General features: G+C 40.7%; 1 protein-coding gene across 1 annotated transcript in view; it reads left to right on the forward strand.

The window, feature by feature from the left end:
* Positions 1 to 20,504, forward strand: part of LOC124169028 (chaoptin-like) — a 398,137-nt gene extending 377,633 nt beyond the window's left edge. Inside the window, exon 8 of the mRNA XM_046547495.1 lies at positions 16,063 to 20,504. Coding sequence (XP_046403451.1) covers positions 16,063 to 16,505 — 443 coding nt within the window. The 3' untranslated portion in view covers positions 16,506 to 20,504. The remainder of the gene's footprint in view (positions 1 to 16,062) is intronic.
* Positions 20,505 to 20,867: the final 363 nt, after the last annotated feature.

The raw sequence follows: 20,867 nt of genomic DNA on the forward strand, positions 1-20,867 counted from the left end.
GTATGGAGTATATTCGCCCAGGAAGTGTGGGGAGTTCAAACTTGTGAAGTTTAAAAAAATGCCAATTTTTTTAGAATTTTGGAGCAAAAATTTCATTTTTATTTAATTGAAATTGAACTATTTTAGGCATTTAAGAAGTAAAACAATGGGGAAGAAATAAGTAATCAACTTGAAGTTTAAAAGAATTTTAGAATATTAATGTTTCATAGAACTGGAAATAAGAATATAATTTACTGGAAATGTTTTAAAACGAATACTTAAAAGTTTAAAACTATCTGTTTAGTTAGGTGCTTCCTGAAAAGCTTGCATTGGGTGCTATTAGTGCAGTGGTACAATTAGTATTATACAACAAAAGATTCATAGAAAACCAACTCGCTACTCATTTTTTCAAATTGTGAAAGTGGGAACATCTTGAAAATAATTACATGCAGCAAATGTTTACTTGTGTAATTCACACTGATGAAGCAATTCTATTATAAGCGCATAGTGAAATATCAGTGAAGACGTCCACTCTGCCCCTGGAAACACTATAAGTCGTTGGTCAGCTGGAAATTGCTTTTGTTTCCCTTTATTTTATATTTTGAAGACTGCATGATCATTCTTTCCATTTTTTATCCAAAAGCTGCTTCTTGAATTAATTTTGAGAAAAATTTAAGCTATTCAACTTACAAATGGTTAGGGGCGTGATGAGTTTATGAATTACCGCGAACACTGTGCACCATGCATCTTCCCTTGCTTCTTTTGGGTCACTTAGACCTCTTAGGAAATTTTGGTTTTATAAATGAATGCGGTGAATTTTTATTATTTCTTATTTATAAACTGTATTCAGAACCACTTATATTACCTATGTGGCAAGTCATAATTAAGTCAGCAAGTTGCGGCTATTGGCTGTTCAGTGCCCCCAGGGAAAGCCTGCATCATTACGCGCGGTGTTGGTCGGCTCGTCATATGCTGCGTTATATTACATAATAATATAATGTAATGTAATACAATATAAAATGGATTATGGTTATTATTCAGCAGTTTTAGGGCAAAAATAAATTATCAAATTCACTACTGCAGAAATATTGCGAAACATGTGGTATGCCTGTAATTCATGTTCAATGTGATTGGCTATTTCTCAAGGCAAATAATGGAAAATATTCAAGTCATTAGGAAAAATTTGACTTCGCGATATCTAAGATAAAGTTAGCCTTGAAATGGCGAGGACTCTAGTCCACGTACATCCCCTTCATCGTAGAGTTCAATGTATTTAGTATCACTGGCTGCAGCCTTGCTATTTACCACTGTTTTGTTTTCCTTCTACTTTTTAACCATTTGACACTTGATTTGGAAAATTAAGCACATCAATGTACTTTTAATGCTCTTAAGTGAGCTGGCTGAGGACGGACGTGTCTTCATGAGCAAGAAACCGTTTTAAAATCATTATTAGGTGTAAGTCAGCCAATTGACTTTTCGCCAGAAAAGGGAATATTACTTTGAGCGCGAAATTTGCCAGTCAAATGAGTCCACTCTTCTCCTCCTTTTCACAAACAGAAAAAAATGATACACCAGCCTCTTGCTGCGAAAATCTCTGAGCTCTGAAACACGTCCAGCGGGCAACTCGTTAAGGCCGTGCTGCTTTTGAAGTCACCATCTACGTACTGTGGGCGGAAAGGGGCGAAAAGAGGGGGTAGGAAAAGAAAAATTAAACCGACGACGAAACGGAAAGGAAAAAGGAATGAAAGAGGGAGAAGCAGTGAATGGAGTGAGGCAAGGATCAAAGGACTCATTCACATTCACTCTGACCAAATTTCCTCCCCCCCCCTTTACCGACTCCCGTAGTACATTGTTACGACACGCGCGGCGTTGATGCACAACTTCTGCTCGGTCCCTTTCTCTCCTGCTCCCGTTCCCTTCCTAATAGAGTTGTCGCACGGGGGATTAGCGCTGAATTAAAAGATGGAATCGAGGCAGAAAGAGGAAGGGAGTTTTGTGAGTGGGAAAGAGATTTGCGAATGAGAAAAAAAGTGGAAGAAGTGGGATGGTGGCGGGGAAGAGGTGTCTGCCGCCCCGGGCGTATGCAAAAACAGCCGCCACTCTCCCCATTTCATAATATGATGCTATAATGATGATGAAATTTTTTGAAAGATTGGAAAATACTGAGCTGAGAAGTGATTTTTTTTCATAAAAGAGAATATTAATGGCAACAGTGAAACAATTTTTTCCAAAGCATGTTCTTTTCCATAAATAATGAATTTTTATCCAGATAATTTGAGAATATGTCCCCAAAAAAATTTATTAGCAATTAAAAATAACAATGAGTATTATTGAAATTCTTCCCAATCAATAGATGAACTTTTTCTCGCAAAAATACTTTTTATCATCATCCTTAATTATTCCTGGTCAGCCTAAGGAGTGAGCCTATCTACGTCTACCTGACATATAAGTTTTTAGTACCAATAAAATTCTTCAAATTAAAAAATACTATAATATGTGTTATAAATTACGATTACTTTGCTCATGTTTTGATCGTGATTTTGCTTTTCTTGGTACATTTCTGCCCAGGGCATGTTCCCCTCTCTCCATCCCCAAGGAGATATATTTAAAAAGGAGAGAGGTTTGGGGTTGGAATGTTTTTTGAATAACTCTGGGAGAGGAGGGCTAGAGAGTAAGGGAAGTGGGGGAAGGAGGAGGACACTCAGTAGCGCGAGAACGGGGCTTCGGGGATTCAGTTGGGGTGAAAGAGATCCACGGAGACGAACAAAGGGAAAGATTAATGAGAGGCGTGGGAGGAAGGGCTTCATTCACGCAGAAGCGGCGGCTGAAACAGCGCTCTCTCCGACGGCGAAGAGTCTAACCGGATGATGAGGATGGAGGACAGAAGAGCATCACCGCGCGTATACTGCGTGCTGAGGGGACTACACGGAGGAGGCCGCGGTCCATCCAGTCGAAGCTTGATTTATGTTGCCACTTTTGACGCGCCTTAATCGGATTCCAAACATGTCCGCAGCGGGACGACGAGCCCAGAGCAATCCATTATATCTCAAAGTTCACTCTATAATACTTTCATTCCAGAGCGATGGTATTGAAAAGTTATGAATTCGATAGTCCTCGCTAGTTTTGTTTTCGGCTTGAAGCCCAAATTATGGCATAAAGGTATTCGTGTAAATCGCATCACTTTTACTATTGCGTGCACTATAACCCGTCAGCAAGTAAACACTTTTGTGAACTAATTTTAATGAGTTTTTGGTAGCAACACATGGCTTATGCTGACTGAAAATCCTCTGATGTTTTTTAGAAAAGCGTGCCAAGGGGATTGGTTAAAGGAGGGTCCATTGCATCCAGTAGAAGTTTGCGATTTATATTGCCAGTTTTCACGCTTTTTAATCGGATTCACAAATTGTTTTTGGGGTAATATTGTGAAATTTTTCCGTCACATGAGGATTTCAGAAGTTAAATTTATATGTTTTACTTATTTCAATCCAAAATTCGATGAATAATATCGTCATGAATATATATTTCGGTAGTTAGTCTATCTTATAACTAATTTCTCCGTCGAATTCGGTTCGCTGAGCCCGTGAGAGACGCGAGTGCCGACTTCTGAATACCCATTTATAGTAATTTAACCATACGGGGACTGACCACGGTGGCAAATTTACAGAGTCACCCGCGATGCACAAATTGTGTCAAAATTCCGCAGAGATAAAATTCGTTCACCTTGACCGGGATTAGAACCCGAATCCCCAGTAGAATTGTCTGATCTATGACTTTGTTCTTTCCGTCGTGTCATACTGGTGGAAAACTACCCGGTGGAGACCCCGAGAAGATTTCACCCGATTCCCCAGATTTCTGGTCGAGTGCTTTAGCCAGTTAGGCTAACTAGGCGTCATCGGGGGATTAGGGCTCGAATCCCGGTCGAAGCGAATGATTTTTTTCCCTGTGAAATTTTCGCCCATTTATCGTCACGATGGGTGACAATACATCTATTGGCCAACTGGAAAACTCTACACAAATTGTAATACTCGAGAGACATGCAAAATAAGAGAGAGAAGGGTAGCCGGAGAGTGGGCATGAGGCGCGGTTGTGTGCGCCAAAGGGGTGTCAATGGGCGGGGGTGACAAGCCCCCTTTTGTGAAACGGTTACATGTGTGCGCGACAGAGCACGTGGAGAGAGGCGAGGACGATCGACGGTGCGTGAGTGTGAGGGAAAAATGAATGAGAGGAAGCGAGGCAAGGAATTTGGCAGCGAATCTCCCTTTGCCAATCGAGAGGGAGAGAAGAGTGCGGAAGCGGGTCTCCCCCTTTGTGACGAGTGTATGGCAGTTTCAGTATAACCACGCCCGACAAGAGTGAATTTCAGTATAACCGAAAAGAGTGAACGATCATATCCAGATGACTGAGCTTTCCATTTTGTGCCGTAGTGGCTCAGAAGTGAGGAAAGGTTTTTTGTCTTTCGTCGAGAATTGATTCCAGAAAGGGAAAGTATGAGTGGCTTCCTTCAATAAGATGTTCAAAATGATTGGAAATATCAATCCATGTTCCTGTGTACCTGCCAGAGAAACCAATTCCATGTGAGCGTTTACGGTTCTTCATTTGAGCGTGTTCTTTCAATGCATTCTTATCAAATTTCCATCTACATTTTCTAATGACGAAGTATTACCGTTATTGCTAATATTTGTTATTGGTGGAAACACTTTTTTCACTAGTCTATTATCTCAATTTCGTCTTCACATATCACCAGATTGAAAATCTATATGTAACCATTATTATAGCTGATTTGTAGTTGGCCAATGGGTCAATACTGTTTCACTGCTAAATAAGACTAATGAGGCATGATATCCCTTCATTTAACAACTTTGTGGAAGGAAATTAATTGGTAACTAATATTTTATGCTTGAAGCCATGAATAGATCTTGAACTAAAATGCATAGCTCCAAAGGAAAAATTTATATTACGATAAACTTAGACTTGTCCTTCATTTTTTGGCTACCAACCATCAATTACTTAAAGGTTAAGTATTACCCACTACATGAGAGTTGAGAAAAGCTCTGAATGTCGGGGAGCTCCATTCCAGGTTTTTATTATAGCTTGATAGCTTCAATAGCCTCTACGGCAGTGTTCATGCACACACAGGCACACACAGAATATGAAAATGAGAGGAGAACTTGACCGCCTAACCACGTGGTCACCGCTGAGAGCGCTCTTCTTCACAGAGGAGGAGCGGAGAGTGCGAATGGAGGCCACGCGAGCGTTCACTTACGACATAATTCACGGAACGGAAAGTAGGTGACGAGTATTTCAAACATTTGCGAGGCAGCGCCATGTGGATTAGCGTTGAGGGGCTGGCGCCCTTGAATGTACTCAAGCAAGGTGCGGCTGGTGAGGCAATGCGCGTTAAATTGAACTCCCTGGGAGCGGTGGAAAAGCGGACATTGGCGAGGCATTTGTGTTGGCACCCCAGGGTGGTTTCCTCGCATGTCGCTCCTTTGCCCTAATACAAGTGTCATAAAGGCAGAATTTTGTAAGTGAGAAAAACCTAAAGCTTCATAAAAAATATTTTTCTCATTGATTTACTTTTCTAATAATCCAGGATTCATATGCATTTGATAATGCGATCATCTCTAGTGAACATCCAAGGGAAATCTAAATACATTAGTGAAAATTTTATCTTGAATAAAAAATAAAATTGCAGAATCATTTACCGTTTTCTTATGATAATAACAATGAAAATATGTAGCCAAAAGCAATATTATTTCAGCTAAATGTATTATTAAGTCGAGTGATGACTCATATCTTATTTGTTTTCTTCAAGCAACACGAAAACAGTATTATTTATAGCTATAGCAGGATAATTTTACTAATAGGATAGTATTTTTTATCGGAGGGTTGTATAATTATTTATGCACAATTAAAAACACCCTTGCCCCGCATTGGCGTGACCTACCCAGTTGGGGCTCGAGCCCGCCACATTAGATTTAGCTGTGAGGTCTCCCAACCGAGGCAGATTAGGTACTTCATTATAAAATCGGTAATGACTGTTCCAACATGACGCATATTATTTCACTTGCGAAAATTATTTTGAGCTATAACTTTCTGCGTTGGAATGATTTAAGAACACCTCATAAACACTATGCAGTTCGGGATAAATTTTTCAGTCATAAGATTGGTATCAATCGGAGCTGATCCTATATTTTCCACTCTTCCACGAAGTCACTGAGATCCGTCATGTTATAACGGGAAAGAGATGTATAAGACTTCAAGAGATGAAAGCGGAAAATTGAGCGCAATAGAAAATTTTCAATGAAGAATGAATAATTAGATTGGGCAACGGATAACGGGTATTTTCAGAAAAAGTTGGGGAGTACATTTATTAATCATAATAGGATAGTAAGGAAAATAAAGCATCTAGGGAATAAGCACTACTGAAGAAGGGAGGTGAAAATTTACTTGAAGATGAAAAGTTTTATGATGTTCACACACCGTTAGGCATATTTAGCTTTGATTCACTAGAGAAGATTGAAGAAAGATGCATAATATCCTATGGGGCCAAGGCTTGGGCGTCTTCAAGGGCGTCAAGGCATCTTCGGGGCGGGCTAAAAGAGTCGTGGAATAATTAATTACCGGGATAGCTGTCGGAGGCATTGACCCAGAGGAGGAACCGCTGCAGTGTTTTCCTCCTGACGGCGTGCATAAATCAAGTGCATATCTCGTTCCTTGGGAAGAAACTGACAGCCGAAGTTATTTAAACGAGCGAGCAGTGTTTTAAGGGTCGATAATTTATGGCTTGAGAATATTCATTCTCATATAATCAATGAAAAACCTCGAATCCTCTCTTTAATATGTATATCCTGATACTAAAACAAAAACGGGCATGTGTATGCCGTTAAAATAATTTGTATTGTTATCAATGCATATAACATAGAGGTTAAGTAGGATCAAATTTCTTTCCAAAACTCTCCGCCTTCAAAATAAGCATGTATTTCGATTGACTGGTCGTGTTTTGTCTCTTTTTCTGTCGATGTAGATTCTGATAAAAATGCAAGCTATCATCTTGAGTAGTGTATGCATAGTAGCTCCTTGTGGACATTTACCTATACATCAAATATGCAAATTTCCAATGGTGAAAATACTGAGATAAACTGTTCCAAGACAGCGTTCTTACTTCAGCTATAGATAAGCGTTGAAAAGTGTATTTCCTATACTCCGTGAAATTTTTTCGACTTATGTCTGGAACAGGTAATACGCCCGTAAAGCGGGAGTAATAATCTTCTTGAGGGATAAAATTCTTTAAAGTAGTCATGTTATCCTTGTGCACAACTGTATTTGAAGCGCAGATAGAACATTTTCGAAAGGAATCAAGAAAATCATTTCGAAAGGTATCATCGAATTCATTTTGCAGGCAAATGATGAGGCAGTGGAGAGTTCATTAATGAAAGCACCTCTCTGTCTTTTATCTGAGTATTAAGTGCCTCCGATTACCTCACTTTGGTAATAAGGAACTCATTGCGTGCTCCGCTCAAATTTTCCCGTAATGAGGCAGAGTCTCTTGTGAGAATGAAGAAAGGTTGAGAAGATGAAAGCATGCATATTCGTTACCTTGAACGGAAGAAGGAGAATAAAAAAGGAGCGTTAATGCGATCAGGCCAAAATCTCCTCATTTTTAATCACCGCGTTCTATTTCTCCCCGTTCCTTTTGCTTTCTGGAGGAAAAAAGTCCTTGATCTCACGCACCCTTTCGTCTTTAAACGACCAAGTCGTGTTACCCGTCCCGTTTCGACGCTTTGCTCCACCTCTTTCAGTATTTTTTTAAACAATTATTACAATATTTTTTTCCTTCTCACGCGCGGCTTTCAAACCTTCAACCATCCGACCACCCCTAACTCTTCCGATGCAAATCCCATTAACCGCAATGTGCGTGAGATCTTCAGCCAGCACGCGTACTTTGTTCCCCTGTCTGAAAATCGCATTATTCAATAACCAATCTCACCGTCTCAGATGGAGGAAGTGATTAGCATACTTCTCTTCAATCCAACCGCCATCACTTCAAAGGGAGTCTTACATATTCCCTTTCCCCCTTACCCCGGCCCTTTACCCTTCTTTCACCCTCAAACCTTCCTCACTATAGGCGCCATCGGCCCCTCGCCTTCCCCCCTCACCTCCACCTCGCCGTCTTCCTTTCCCACGCCTCAAATTCCCTTATTCAATAATTTACATGCTCCGTAGCACGTTAAGGAGTTTCATGACCCCGCGGCTAATATTAAATGATTCACACCTTAGTACCTTTCGGGTGAGGGAGGAACATCGACCCACCGCAGAATCCTCTTCCTATTAATGCCTTCCGCGCCCCTTCTCCAAAACGTTCGAGGGCAAAACCAATCGTCCCTGTCTATCACTGGGAAGTTTTTTTTGCCCTCTTCATTCTCGCCACGTATGCGGGAGCCGTCAGACCGAGGTTGTCGTTCCAAAGCTATCGGAGCCGCGGCAGTTATTTTCGCGATGATTCCTTACAATGTAATCAGTATTTCTGTGCTTCAAGGAAGTCCTGGGGCGACTTCGAGATTCAAAGCACGTGCATTACTCTAGCATTTCGGAAGTATCATCGAAAACATACTTCAATCACATTCAATATCGTTCGCTGCTCGAGGGTGAAGTTAGACCTATTGGAATGCAATGAGGATGGGATCATTAATATTTAGGGATCGGCGGATCCAGGATTTTTTTCGGATCCGGATTCGGATCGGATCCTTGATTATCGGAGCCGGATCTTTCGGATCGGATATTTTCGGATCCAAATGCAATTTCAAATTCCTGACGCTGAGATTCCCCCGATGATTGTTCAATCTCTTAGGAAGAGTCACACTATCTGCCAGTCGTATTTTGCCTATTTTATTTTCCACGGCTGAAATTCTCCTACGTAACCTCTCAAACAAAATGGTTCATGATTAGGACAATAATTGCATGCGACGGCGCATTCGAAGATAGAATCGGAACTCTTTCCACCCTTATGGGGCGTTGCATTCACTGAAGCTATTATTTAAAATTTCTGATACAGATCCAATATCTACGCGACTTTGGATCCGATGTATCCGATGAAGGGCAATATCCGCGGATATTTGGATCCGAAGTATCCGATCCGACCATCCCTATTAATATTGTATTTTATAATTTACATTGTTTCTACTCTTTTCGCCACCATTTTCATTTCAGTTGCATATTTTGACGTCAGCTCCTAGATAAATGTTCTTATTACTTTAGAAGTAGTACAGTGACGTGATAAAAATTATTTTTTATCAACACTCCTAGGGCGTATCACCATTATTATTGCCACGCCTCATTTTTTTGTCAAGCGGTAACATATGGTAAATGTGATTAGTATATCCTTCCAGAATTGCTAGAAGATCTTAAATAACTAAGGTTTCTTAGTTTTAATGTTTGAGTAGGAGATCACTTGCATCGTAAACATGAAAAGCCTAAATCTGAACCTGCATTTGATTAATTTTATGGTAAAAGATAAATTATGTTCATATTTCAGATTCAGTTGATTTTTTATCAATGCCTCTAGGATTCAAGGTCCAACAAATTTAAGGATGTATGAGAAAGTGGTGGTTAAAGAAATTTAATATCCCAGAAAATCAAGAGAAAAATGGTATCTCTTTCCTGCCGGTGCCTGCAGTAGGAAAATGTTTTCCGTACTGCCAGCAGCTAGAGAATATTTTACATCGTACTTTATGGAGCTCTTTTTTGCGGAGAAGTTGTCCAGGTATTCTCGTCCTGGCGATTTGGGACTCAACGCCATTGGGCTCCCTGTCATTCCCCCGGCCGCTGGCCGCGACCCTCGATTAGGACGAGTCCACGTTCAACTCATTCCATTAGAAATTTTTACAGTAAATATCGTTTATAATTTTAAATGATATACATAGTAATAACTGATTTTTTAAGCATTATAAAATTTTAAACGGATTTCTAGCGTTGGTAATTACGAAGTCGGGGAGACTATATTTCCCTTATTCCGTATTTTTCATCAAATATGACGAGGTACGAAGACTTTCGCACTAAAAATCCGTTTACAATAACACTAAAACTTCGATTAAAAATTGCTTTCGCATCTAGAGAAAAAGCAAAGAATTCATTTTAAAGAATAGAAAATCGGAGTATGCAACACGTTTTTCTCTGCAAAACGCAATAACTTTTCAAACAGTTCACCACGGATTCCTATTGAGAGTAGGATCATTAATGAGTCAGAGGGTCGGGCAAAATATTCGGGGAGTGGTACCAAGGTCTCGCTAAGCTGGGTCTCAGCTACGGCCTGAATCCTCCAAGCATTGCTGACTCAGGGGCCACTTCCCTTTTCCCGTGTCGGTTATGGCCGACATTCGTAAGTTTACGTTGAAAAATTCATGTATGCTGTAGCCTACCTTGGGTCTTTTGAGTGTGAAAATGCTTGTCGGCTTCAGCCGATATTCGGCGCCAAAGGGTTACGAAAAATTGTTCGGGGGGGGGGGGAGTTATACGTCACCTTATATGGCTACGCTGCGAATGAGCAATTATAGTGAAGTAAGTAATTCCAAAATTTTGTGGATGTTACTGTGTCAAAAATGCTGTTCATACGAGAAATCATTTCCTGCAATAGATAAAATTGAACAACTTATAAATGGCAATGACGCTAACAAATGGGAAATGGCAGTTTTTAACCGGGTTTGATTCGATAAAAACGCTACTTCACTGCAGTGTCCTCAGAAGCTTACCTTTATTTTTTTATTACTTGCCTGTTGTGTCATGACCCATTTTATGTCACTTTGCGGCTATGAAACCTTTATGTAGTAGTTGTTATTTCATTTTTTTTTTTCACTGTTGACTCAAGTATTGTCATAGCTTATGACGTAACGAGCATAGAAAATTATTTTTGTGTATCACCTGATGGATCGTAATGCGTAGATATGCCGTATTCTAATATTGCGCCTACATTAAATTCCGTAGGTGTTTGGTGGATATTTCTTGATGTTTCCTTTAACCGCCTGTACGAGACTGACCTTAACTGGTCGAAGTGTCAAATTTAAAGCCAATCGTCCCTATCTGTCACTCTTAAGTTTTTTCTACCTCTATCACTCCACAGCTTCTATCGACCGTCATCGAGGTGATCATTTAATGCGATTGAAGGCTCAACCATAAACTCCTTGGGGTTTTCTTCCGATGTGTTTTTACTTATTAAATTTATGGATTTATAGCGTTATAATTATTTTTTTGATGAATTTATGACATATATTCGTTAGAAGCATCGATTCTCTGTGCTTTGATACGTGTCTAATTAATATTTGATGAGCTATTGTACAGTTGGTTAAAGCTTTTGTGGGCTATGAGGAACCATTCAAACTGATGTGTTAACGAAAAATCCCGCATTTTTGTTCCTAATTTTCAATCATTTCCCCATTTCCCACGCTCCAAAATTCCTCAAATTTTTATCCTAATTATTGTTAGTTTTGTTTATCCTGGGTTGGTATCTGTAGGTCTTTTTCGGTTCACTTTTATAATAAGGTTATCTCTGAGCCACTATGTGTTGCGAGAATTCTGATTAATCATCGTCTACTGACTTGTTTACGCCATTTCTTACTTAAAATTTGTCCCAGTATCTCCGATATTTTTACAGTTGACTGCGTTGTTCAGGTGATCCAGTAGATTCGTATATGGCTTCCTTATCTTTGGTGACACTATTTACTCTACGAATTGAACTATGTTGAACTAACTCAACAATCTATCGCGAAAAAATTTCAAGATCACGGCTCATACTCACGTTGTTACCGTCCAGTACTGTAACGCAGCTGAACTTCACTGCAGTTATATCACTGCGGTATTCTCGCCCCCACACCACGCCGTTATCGTGATGCATTCACGTGGGTTTCCCAAAAACTTTCATCGTTTGCTGAATGGGAGGATTGAGAAAGAGTGAGAGGAAGCCGGCCCCTCCTCCGATCCGCATATCCCAGCCAACACCTTGCGGCCGTTACATATTCAGCCGCTGCGGTTCTCGCCGCCTTCGCCTGACCCTCCACAACGTTTGACCCGCAATGCACACACTTCACGCATAAATAGGCTTCTAGGTTACTAATCTCGGGGCATTGTGGAGGATATATGATGATTACGGTGTCAAAATCGCGATGGCTTTGTTCGTTCGAAATGAAAAGGACCGATATATGTGGAGCACCTGCCCCAGGCGAAGAGTTGGCCCGATATGTTTATTAAAGCGCTTCCGTCGATCAGAGGTCAGCCAACATTGCACCCCGAACGAAAAGAATTGCCAAAACGCAGGAATCGTGAGTGGCTGCAAGTGTTCCATTTCGGTGTCCGTGCTCACACATTTCGAAATCAGACTTGCATTATACTTCTGGATAAAATATGATTGAAAATGAGCCTGCTTAAAAAAAATATTTTCATGCACCTATATTATTTTAGTATCATCGTTCAACCAAATTTTTTTCCATGAATAAGTAAACTCAACAGCCACTCATGTTTTTCCTAATTTTCTGTACAAACTGTCTATTACTAGTTACGGAATTTGAGTGCGATTTCAGCAGAAACTTTAGCTACTAAGACGTTCAAGTATGCATATTCGTAATGAAATACATTAGTTTTACAAGCGCAACACAACATTTTAGTGTCATTTAAAACGCTATATATATTTCGCTAGAGCTTTAGTAAAAATTACTGCCTATAAATTCATGCTTTATTGATATCCCGCTAGCGAAAAATACGAATATAAAATTGCCATTAAAACCTGTTTGGTGATGTATCTACCCTATTTAATAGCACTCCTCATTAATTCCTTTTCAAAAATAGCAAATATCTGAATATCTGGATTTATGGGTATTTGGATATCTATAGAAATATTAAAGAATGATCATGAATTCGAAATGATTCTCCTTTCTGAGAAAAGTCTTTGATGCTGCTTGATCAATTTATATGGAGACTTAAAATTCGAATCCCTCAGTTATTTCTAAATAAATCTTGCATCAACTAGTTCCACACATTCATTAGTATTACATCCTGTTCAATGATCATTAACAACGAGGAAACCTATGAATAAGAGCATACTTCTTTGAAGATTTTATTATTTTAGCAGTATTTACCTTGAAGGAATCTACTTTGTAATCTATCTCCGATCTTTCATTGGCATTTCTGACTCTCCTAAATGTTATAAATACCTACCTCTTTGACATTGAGCTATAGCTATCAGATATTGGCTGTTCGAAATCACTGCATCATTTCGTGACACCAAGAGTCACAAGAATTTTGGCACTCGTACCTTATTCCGGGGAAAATGCAACCAGGAGTGGCCAACCAACAAAATACTCTGGCGGGACTCATTAGAAATGCATTATAACTCCGCGGGCCTTATAAAAACTTATGCGTCCCCATATAATTTTTAGATCCTTTTTCTCCGTCTTCTGAAGTGCGAAAAATTGAAACTAAATTAGTTATTATTAATGTATACAGTATTTTTCTTATAATTGTAATTAATCTCGTGCGGCAGAAAAATGTGCAAGTAAGCCTCCGGGTTGACCTTCCTTGGTTTAGACCTACTAGACTTTCGTCAATTTTAAGCATCTCATGCATAAATAACTGTTGAATATTGTACTTAGGGCAGGTTAATGGATTAAAGGTATTCTTATCCAGGTTCTTTAAAGCAGAAAGTAAAAACGTGAGAATGGGCAATTTTAATTTGAGCATTCAAAAATTCACTGAAGAGTTGTATTTGGTTCGACAGCTGTATGAACCACGCTAAACAATTAAATGTTTCGTTCGATCGCTGATCAATGACATTATCCAATTCCCAAGTACTCAATAAGTGCTGTGTCATTGTGCTTGGTAACTTGAAATGAAGAGGCTCACTCGAGAGTGGAAGCGCATTTAAGGCATGAATACACTTAACAAGTAAGCGTGTCCGGTTAACCTCCTCTGGTTTAGACTTACTAGACTTCTATCAATTTTTAACATCTCACACATGAATAGCTATTACGAATTGTACCTAGGGCTGGTTAATGGATTGATTGATAAAGGAAAATGGATGGATGGAGATAAGAGTGCAATATCGAATTGAAAAACCATTGACGATCCACTGCAGTGCAGTTTGTCAACCCTCTCTTATCGTCGTGGCGATCACTCGGACGTCAATCTCCGTCGCGAGTCCATTCAACATCATTCCGAGCGCCCGCGCCGGCACACGAGCTATATAAATCCAAGCCATCGTGCGCACCCTCTAAACTGCCCTAGCTGTACACCGGCACCCCGATACTGCGTGTGTGTAGCCCATGGGAAGCACACACAAACCCGCAAGAGCGTTCGCCGCCGCAGCGGGAGCGTCTTCGCGCCGCACTTTAATTACGCATTCGTGCGGCGCTGGTGAGTGGCGACTCACCTCCGGCCGCCGCCAAGTGCACGCGCCATATCCCGTGGAGAGAAGAGGATGTCCTTGAGGGGGTGACGGCCAGACCTCCCAATGGCCCTTCCCGCGGATGGGGTGGGTGGGATCTCGCGTCGTCGAATGGGCGTAGTGCCCCATTTCACTCGATTCTTGTCCGGCATACCTGCCTGCTTACTTCCCGCCGCGCCGCCCGCAAATGGTTCGTCCGCGAATTGGAGCACGAGGTGATTGTTGGTCGCGTCGTCCCTCACGCTATCTATCGGGGCACAGCGGAGAGTGAGGAGTGTAAATGGATTTCTCAATACCTCGCATGCCATTCATGAGCATGTGCGCATGAATGGTCGTGAATGACGCTCCATAAATTCCGTTGGGCGTCACTAGACAGGGGTGGAAAGGTAACAGAAGTGATATTTATCACGATCGATAGCTTGAGATAATTGGTGGCATAAATCGAGCATTCCTCAAATAATTCTCGTGGCCATGATGCCGCTGCCTCAGGCTTTCACTCAAGTGAGAAGGTATTGTATGATGGATCAAGAGCAATTATTTTATGATGAAGCAGTTCCACAAAGTAACGCCGGAGACCGTGTCTTATAGCAATTATTTTGTTTTCCTGCCTGAAATATGCATATAAAAATTGAATATTCTTTCCTTTTTTTAGAATTCTTACAGTGCAATATTTCAATCCTATTACTATAAGTATTCACCAAAGTTATCATCAAAAGGACGAATGAATTTGTATCCCAGAGTTGCGAACAGTCTTTTTCAAAAGTAAAGTTTAGGACAAAGTGTACAGAGCCACTTCTGCTTCCAAAGAAAATTTAGTTTCCCTAACTCCTTTTGCACTCATTTTTTGCGCACTGCAAATATTTACTTTGTGCGAGGATATAAATGCGCTCAAAGGGAGAAGGTACTTTATCATTTTAGATTTATCGTTATTTTTCGATTTCTGCTGGATTTAATGATTATTCCATTTGCATTTACAGCGTAATTGCCACTTGTTGTCAATTTGCACGCACAAGGAAACCATACATTTCATTATTAGCTATAAATTTCGTTTGAATAATGCTGAAAGTTAAATTCATCGTTGAACACTGGCAGATGCTAGTAACTATTATGAAAAACTGGAGTTTCAGAGAATAGGTTATCATCGGCTAGTAGCCTCTTTAACAGGTGTTGTAAGGTTATTGCGCGAAAAATCCACAGAGAAAGAGTAATTCGCTTTGACCCTCTTGTGCATTGCAGGTGACTCCGTAAGGTTATCACTTTGGCTAGTCCCGGTACATTAAAATTTTAAAGTTAGTCGTCACGAGGAAAAGCATATCAAGAGGGAAGACTGAAGCCCCAAAAGCCCCCTCCTCTGGTTAGGTGCCCGACGTGAGGTATCATTCTTTAGCCGGCCTCGATGACAGCGAGGTAAAGCCCTCGCCTGCCCTACCGAAGGTTGTGGTTTGGAGTCCCGCCTGGGTTGGTTTCCTCTACCCAGAGAAAGGGCGTTCGTGTACGTTTAATTGTTAATCGGTTATGAAAACTCCTATGTACAATGCCAAACAGTGCTGTTTGCGGTGTTGTGGCATTAAATAAATAAAATAAATAAATAAACAACAGCATCTCAGCAATGTGTAACCTCCTTGGCTGATTCTCTTCTTCATGTCATCCTCCAGGTGGACTAGTCCTTCGCGGCAACCCCTGGTCGTGCGGCTGCGAGCTGGCATGGCTGGGCGCTTGGCTTCGCCGCTGGCTGCGCGAGACGCTGCAGATCCACACGGTGTCCGTTGAGGGGGCGCAGCGGGCGCGGCACCGCCTCGCCCGGGAGGCCACCTGCGTGCACCCGAGGACCGCGGCGCGGGTGCCGCTCATCGACCTTCGGCCCGAGGACGTGGGCGGAGGGTGCCGCGACGCCGCGGAAGGCGACGGCGGCGCCGGCGGGGACGACGCCGCGCCGCTCAGCGGTGGTGCCTCCGCGCCTTCTATGAGCGCCGTGCGCCGCGCCCCGCACCACGACGCCCTCGGCTGGTGGTGGTTCTGGTTCTGGTGGGACGGTTCTCCGAGCAGCTTCGTCTCCGTAGTGTGCGCCTCTCTGACTGCGACCTTGGTGTGGTGGTAGTACCGAAACAGTGAGCGACGCAAAGGGACCTCTTCCGTTGGCAAAATGAAACAAAAAAAGAACGTCAAAAATGTGCCATCCCAGTGTTGACCCTCCACAACCCGTATGACCCCCTTCACCTCGAGACCTTCTCAGTTAAAAGAAAACTTAAAAGTGACTTCTTGCATTATATTCCTCTCTCGATCCCCCTACAGTCAGTGCGTCACGGATAATTCCTCCAAAATTCTCTATGTACTAATTAAGGTAACTATTGCGTCTGGTCGCGAAGATTTAGCGATCGCATCGAATACTGCTCCGATGATTTTTGTCGACCAAGCCTTCAACCCTATTTTTTTCTCTTTTTTTCTCTCATACGTAATCCCCAATTTCATTATAAAACGCGCCTATTTGCCAATGCCTATCGAGGGAAATTGTTTTCCTCTTCAGCCGCTGTCTTCTTGCGGACGAATTTATTCATTGGTATGGCTCCTTTATGTTCGCAAATAAGAATATTCTCGATAACATTTTGTTTGCCGCTTTATATTAGGTTGTATCGCCTGAAAAATATTCTAAATGGCGGTTAAAATCTTAAAAACGAAAAATGCTAAAAATCGTGAAAAAACTGCTAGCAATATGAAGTCGATATAATTCGTGTTAGTAAAATGAAGGAGCCTTATTCAATGGTCTGAGCTTTGCTCTCCTAAATTCATACTCATATGTGGCTAGTTCAGGATATAGGCCTGAAATTTTCTTGGGTGATGAAGGAGATCTTGGAAAGATATCTGTTTTGACTCATGGTTTTCTAAGACTAACTCAGATGCAGTATGCCTGCTATGATATATTTTTCGGATTTGGAGAAAGGTTTCAATTCCCACAGTTCGCAGTCCCGCCTCCCAGATCCGAAGATATTTCAGACTGATTATAGCAGTGTATCAAGACTTTTTCAAATTCGTCCGCATGAATGCCATCCCGTACCATTAACCTTTTCTAACCGAATCAGCGGAGAAAAATCAGCACTATTTATGCTTTTTTTGTTTTTTTTAGAAAACCTCAATGTATGTTGCGCAGTAGTCTTCGATTAGCATACCCTCAGCTTATTGTGGTAGCTCTGGACGATGTGAGGCCCTGGAAGATGTCTTGTCTTACGAATCATCGCAGTTATGTGGACAGAAATCCATGACGCGTACCCCCCCCCCCCTCATTGCACCGTGTCCTATCGCAGAAGTTAAGAGTGCTCGCACACCCCTGCCCGTGTCGTCGGCAGCGTGAAGGGACGAGTCGAGTGATTCAACGAGGAAGAGCGTCCCGGAATTTCGTAACGCACTTCGATGCGTCACCCTGGGTGCAACCAAGAACTACTATGAATAAAATGTGTTATATTTTGTCTTCGGAGAAGGGTGAAAGTATATCGTAGTTTTAAAGAGAATTATAATGTAGTAGTTCATCGAGTGAGCCACTGTATTAACAGCGCCTCGGCAGCGCAAACTATTCTGACTGAACGTCCCTGCTTGCCGGGAGACAAGAAAAAAAACTGAATGACCTCAAAGAGGTGGGTGGTCGCTTAGCTGGTCGGTCCCCAAAATCATTAATGGAGGACGAGTTTTCAGTCAGCAAAATGGCGTTTTATTACGGTAGGATAATGTGATTTTTTGGATGCCAACCTCATAATGTTCTTTAAGTGCGAACTTCGGGAGGAATGAGAATTTTTTGTACTTGATACAGTGAATTTATTTTGTTGTTTACAGTCTTAAAAAAATTCATGTATTTTGGAGAGTTGAAATGAAATAGGATGGAAGATGAGACAGACGACAGCATATGTTGGGCGTGCGAACCGACAAACGCTGGAAGAAAAAGAAAACAGAGTCATGTTTTGCTCCTTCAGTTGAAATGATATGAATGGTGCTCATAGTCCTGTCGTGTTTTATCCCGGCGACAGAAAGTATAACACATTGCTGTAGTCGCAGACTCATTGATTTCGGTGTTTAGTGACGTCACATTTGATACACGGGTTGCGTGATTTCAATATTCATATATACCTACAATACTAGTTTTAGCCTCGACGATATGTATTTCGTTTTGTTACTCTAATAGTTTTCTAAGCCATTCGCTTATGTTCTATATTTCGCTTTAGGAGTCGGACTGCTAAGGTAAAGTATGTATTTCATCCGTTACTGTTGCTACGCTTAGTTGTTATATTATTTCTTACAAGAATGCTTTATTTTACAAATGGATTTTCTTTTCGAATGAATGCTCAAAATATTTCAATACTTGAGTTTCGTAAAACAGCAATGCATTCATCCGTTGGTTATTTAATATAACTTAATAGTTCTATTATGCGTATTCGCGTTCACTCATACGTACGTCTTTGAGGTTAAGTGTATTTCATCATTTTGTATCAATGCCGTAAGAGGCATTTATATTATTTAAGATGCTTGATTGTCAATTATTTTTAGTATTACCATGAAAAGTTAGGAACTACATGCACAAAAAACTGGTAATAAAAACAAGTGATTGATGCATAAAAATTCATTAAGACCGCTGCTCCACTGTCTTCATTTTAGGAGCAGAACCATTTCAACCATGAACTTTATCTCTAATCATCGTACTCGTGTGTGTTTCAATGTAATGGCGATCTTGTATTTCAAGTTTTGGAGATGTCGTGTAACAAACACGTCCGCTTCCGCGGTCTCGGGTTCATAACCCGGGTGGGACCAACTTCTCCCGCCTTACGGAGGTCGTGGTTCTGTGTTTCTAAATGCTTGATGCGTAAATCCCTCGAAAAACATTTTTAATTCGTAATCAATCCTAGTATAGAGCATTTTGGTGCATATTTTTATCAACTCCTTCGTGTGTTTCTTATTAATTTCAAACAAGCAAATCATTAAAAATTCGGAATTTTTATTAAACTCTGGGTCGAAGATACAATTTTAACCAAATTTTCACGAAATATTCTGTATTTAATTTTCAATTCATTTCACTTTTATTCCAAAAAATTTTCTCGGCAAAAACCAAAGCCTTGTCTCAATATAACCCAAACTTCTAGCAAGATATCTTCTCTTTGCTGAATAAACGTGTACTTGTTCCTCTGAATTCATCACTTGTACGGTGTCTCCTTGAAAAGGCTTATCCCTTGTTAGATCGATAATTTTCAGAAATTCAAGGAATTTTTTCGCTTTTACGTTTCACTTGGAAAGCTTTTCGTATCATGGACCCTTTATTAACTGTAATTTGGAAACGTGAATTAGCCTGAATGTGAACCACGCCATCCCCGGAACAAAATGTGTTACCTTAAAAAAAAAACACCTCTAAAAAAAGTAATTAGATCTTGCGAGGAAAGCAATTGAAGACTCGGCCAACGACTCTCTTCGACTGTCATGCAATCCTAACTACAGTGCCTTACTCCGCGGCATCTCTGCAGTGGCGCCACTCTGAAATGAGGTGGACGGCACCGAAAACAATTTAGCCGCTGGCGTGATCAACCTCCCATATAACCCACCCAATATTAGACTTCGTACTCACCCCGATCGGAATGCACCACGCCCTCTGCCATCTTGCCCCTCGCACCTCTAGTCCCTGAACGTAGGCAACCTCACTATTATCAAACTCATTCGATCCCCTGTAGATCCTACGTATCCCGACGACTAACTGAAATTATGTCCCCCAAAGAATGTTTTTCGTATTCAATTGCGATTGGCGTCAAGAAAGTTAATAAGTGTGCTAGGAAAAAAAATAAGATCACTTGTTTTCGACCCCACTGTGAGTTTTGAGTGTGTGTGTTTTATATGTCCAAATTGGGTGAGTCGAAAGTTTTGTGGTTTTGAGGAAGACGGATTTGCTTGGGAAGGAAAAATACCAGTAGTTTTAGATATTCAACTGTTTGGAGCGAAAAAGTTTTGCTCAAAAACTGAACAATATCTTTATTGATTAAAATGAAAGAATGACTGGAAGGAAATGTATTGGTTATCAAAGATTCAGAAATTATATATGAAAAAAATTTGTAATACAAAATGGTTAAATTTCTTCTTTGTGGTGTTTGTTTTACTTCTTCTCTATCCCTAAAAACATACATTGGTCCATAAAGAGTTATTAAAGGGTGTTCATAATATTTTATTCACGGTTTATCGTTATTTAATGCTTGAAAAAGAAATTGTAATTTATCTCATCGAAGAAATACTGTTACGCATAATTACTGTTCCGAATCAATTTCTGAGGTAAGTATAAATGCATGAAATTTTTTATCAGCGCGATTTTTCCATCCTTTTATTCCACAGGAAATTAAATTTAAAAAATTAATTCTCCCGTGACCTGAAGATGGCCGCTATTATGCACGAATTATAGGTATATTGATTTTCATTTAATCATACAGGTGATATTATGTCGAAG

This window comes from Ischnura elegans, chromosome 1 (assembly GCF_921293095.1).
Source record: "Ischnura elegans chromosome 1, ioIscEleg1.1, whole genome shotgun sequence".
Taxonomy (NCBI): domain Eukaryota; kingdom Metazoa; phylum Arthropoda; class Insecta; order Odonata; family Coenagrionidae; genus Ischnura; species Ischnura elegans.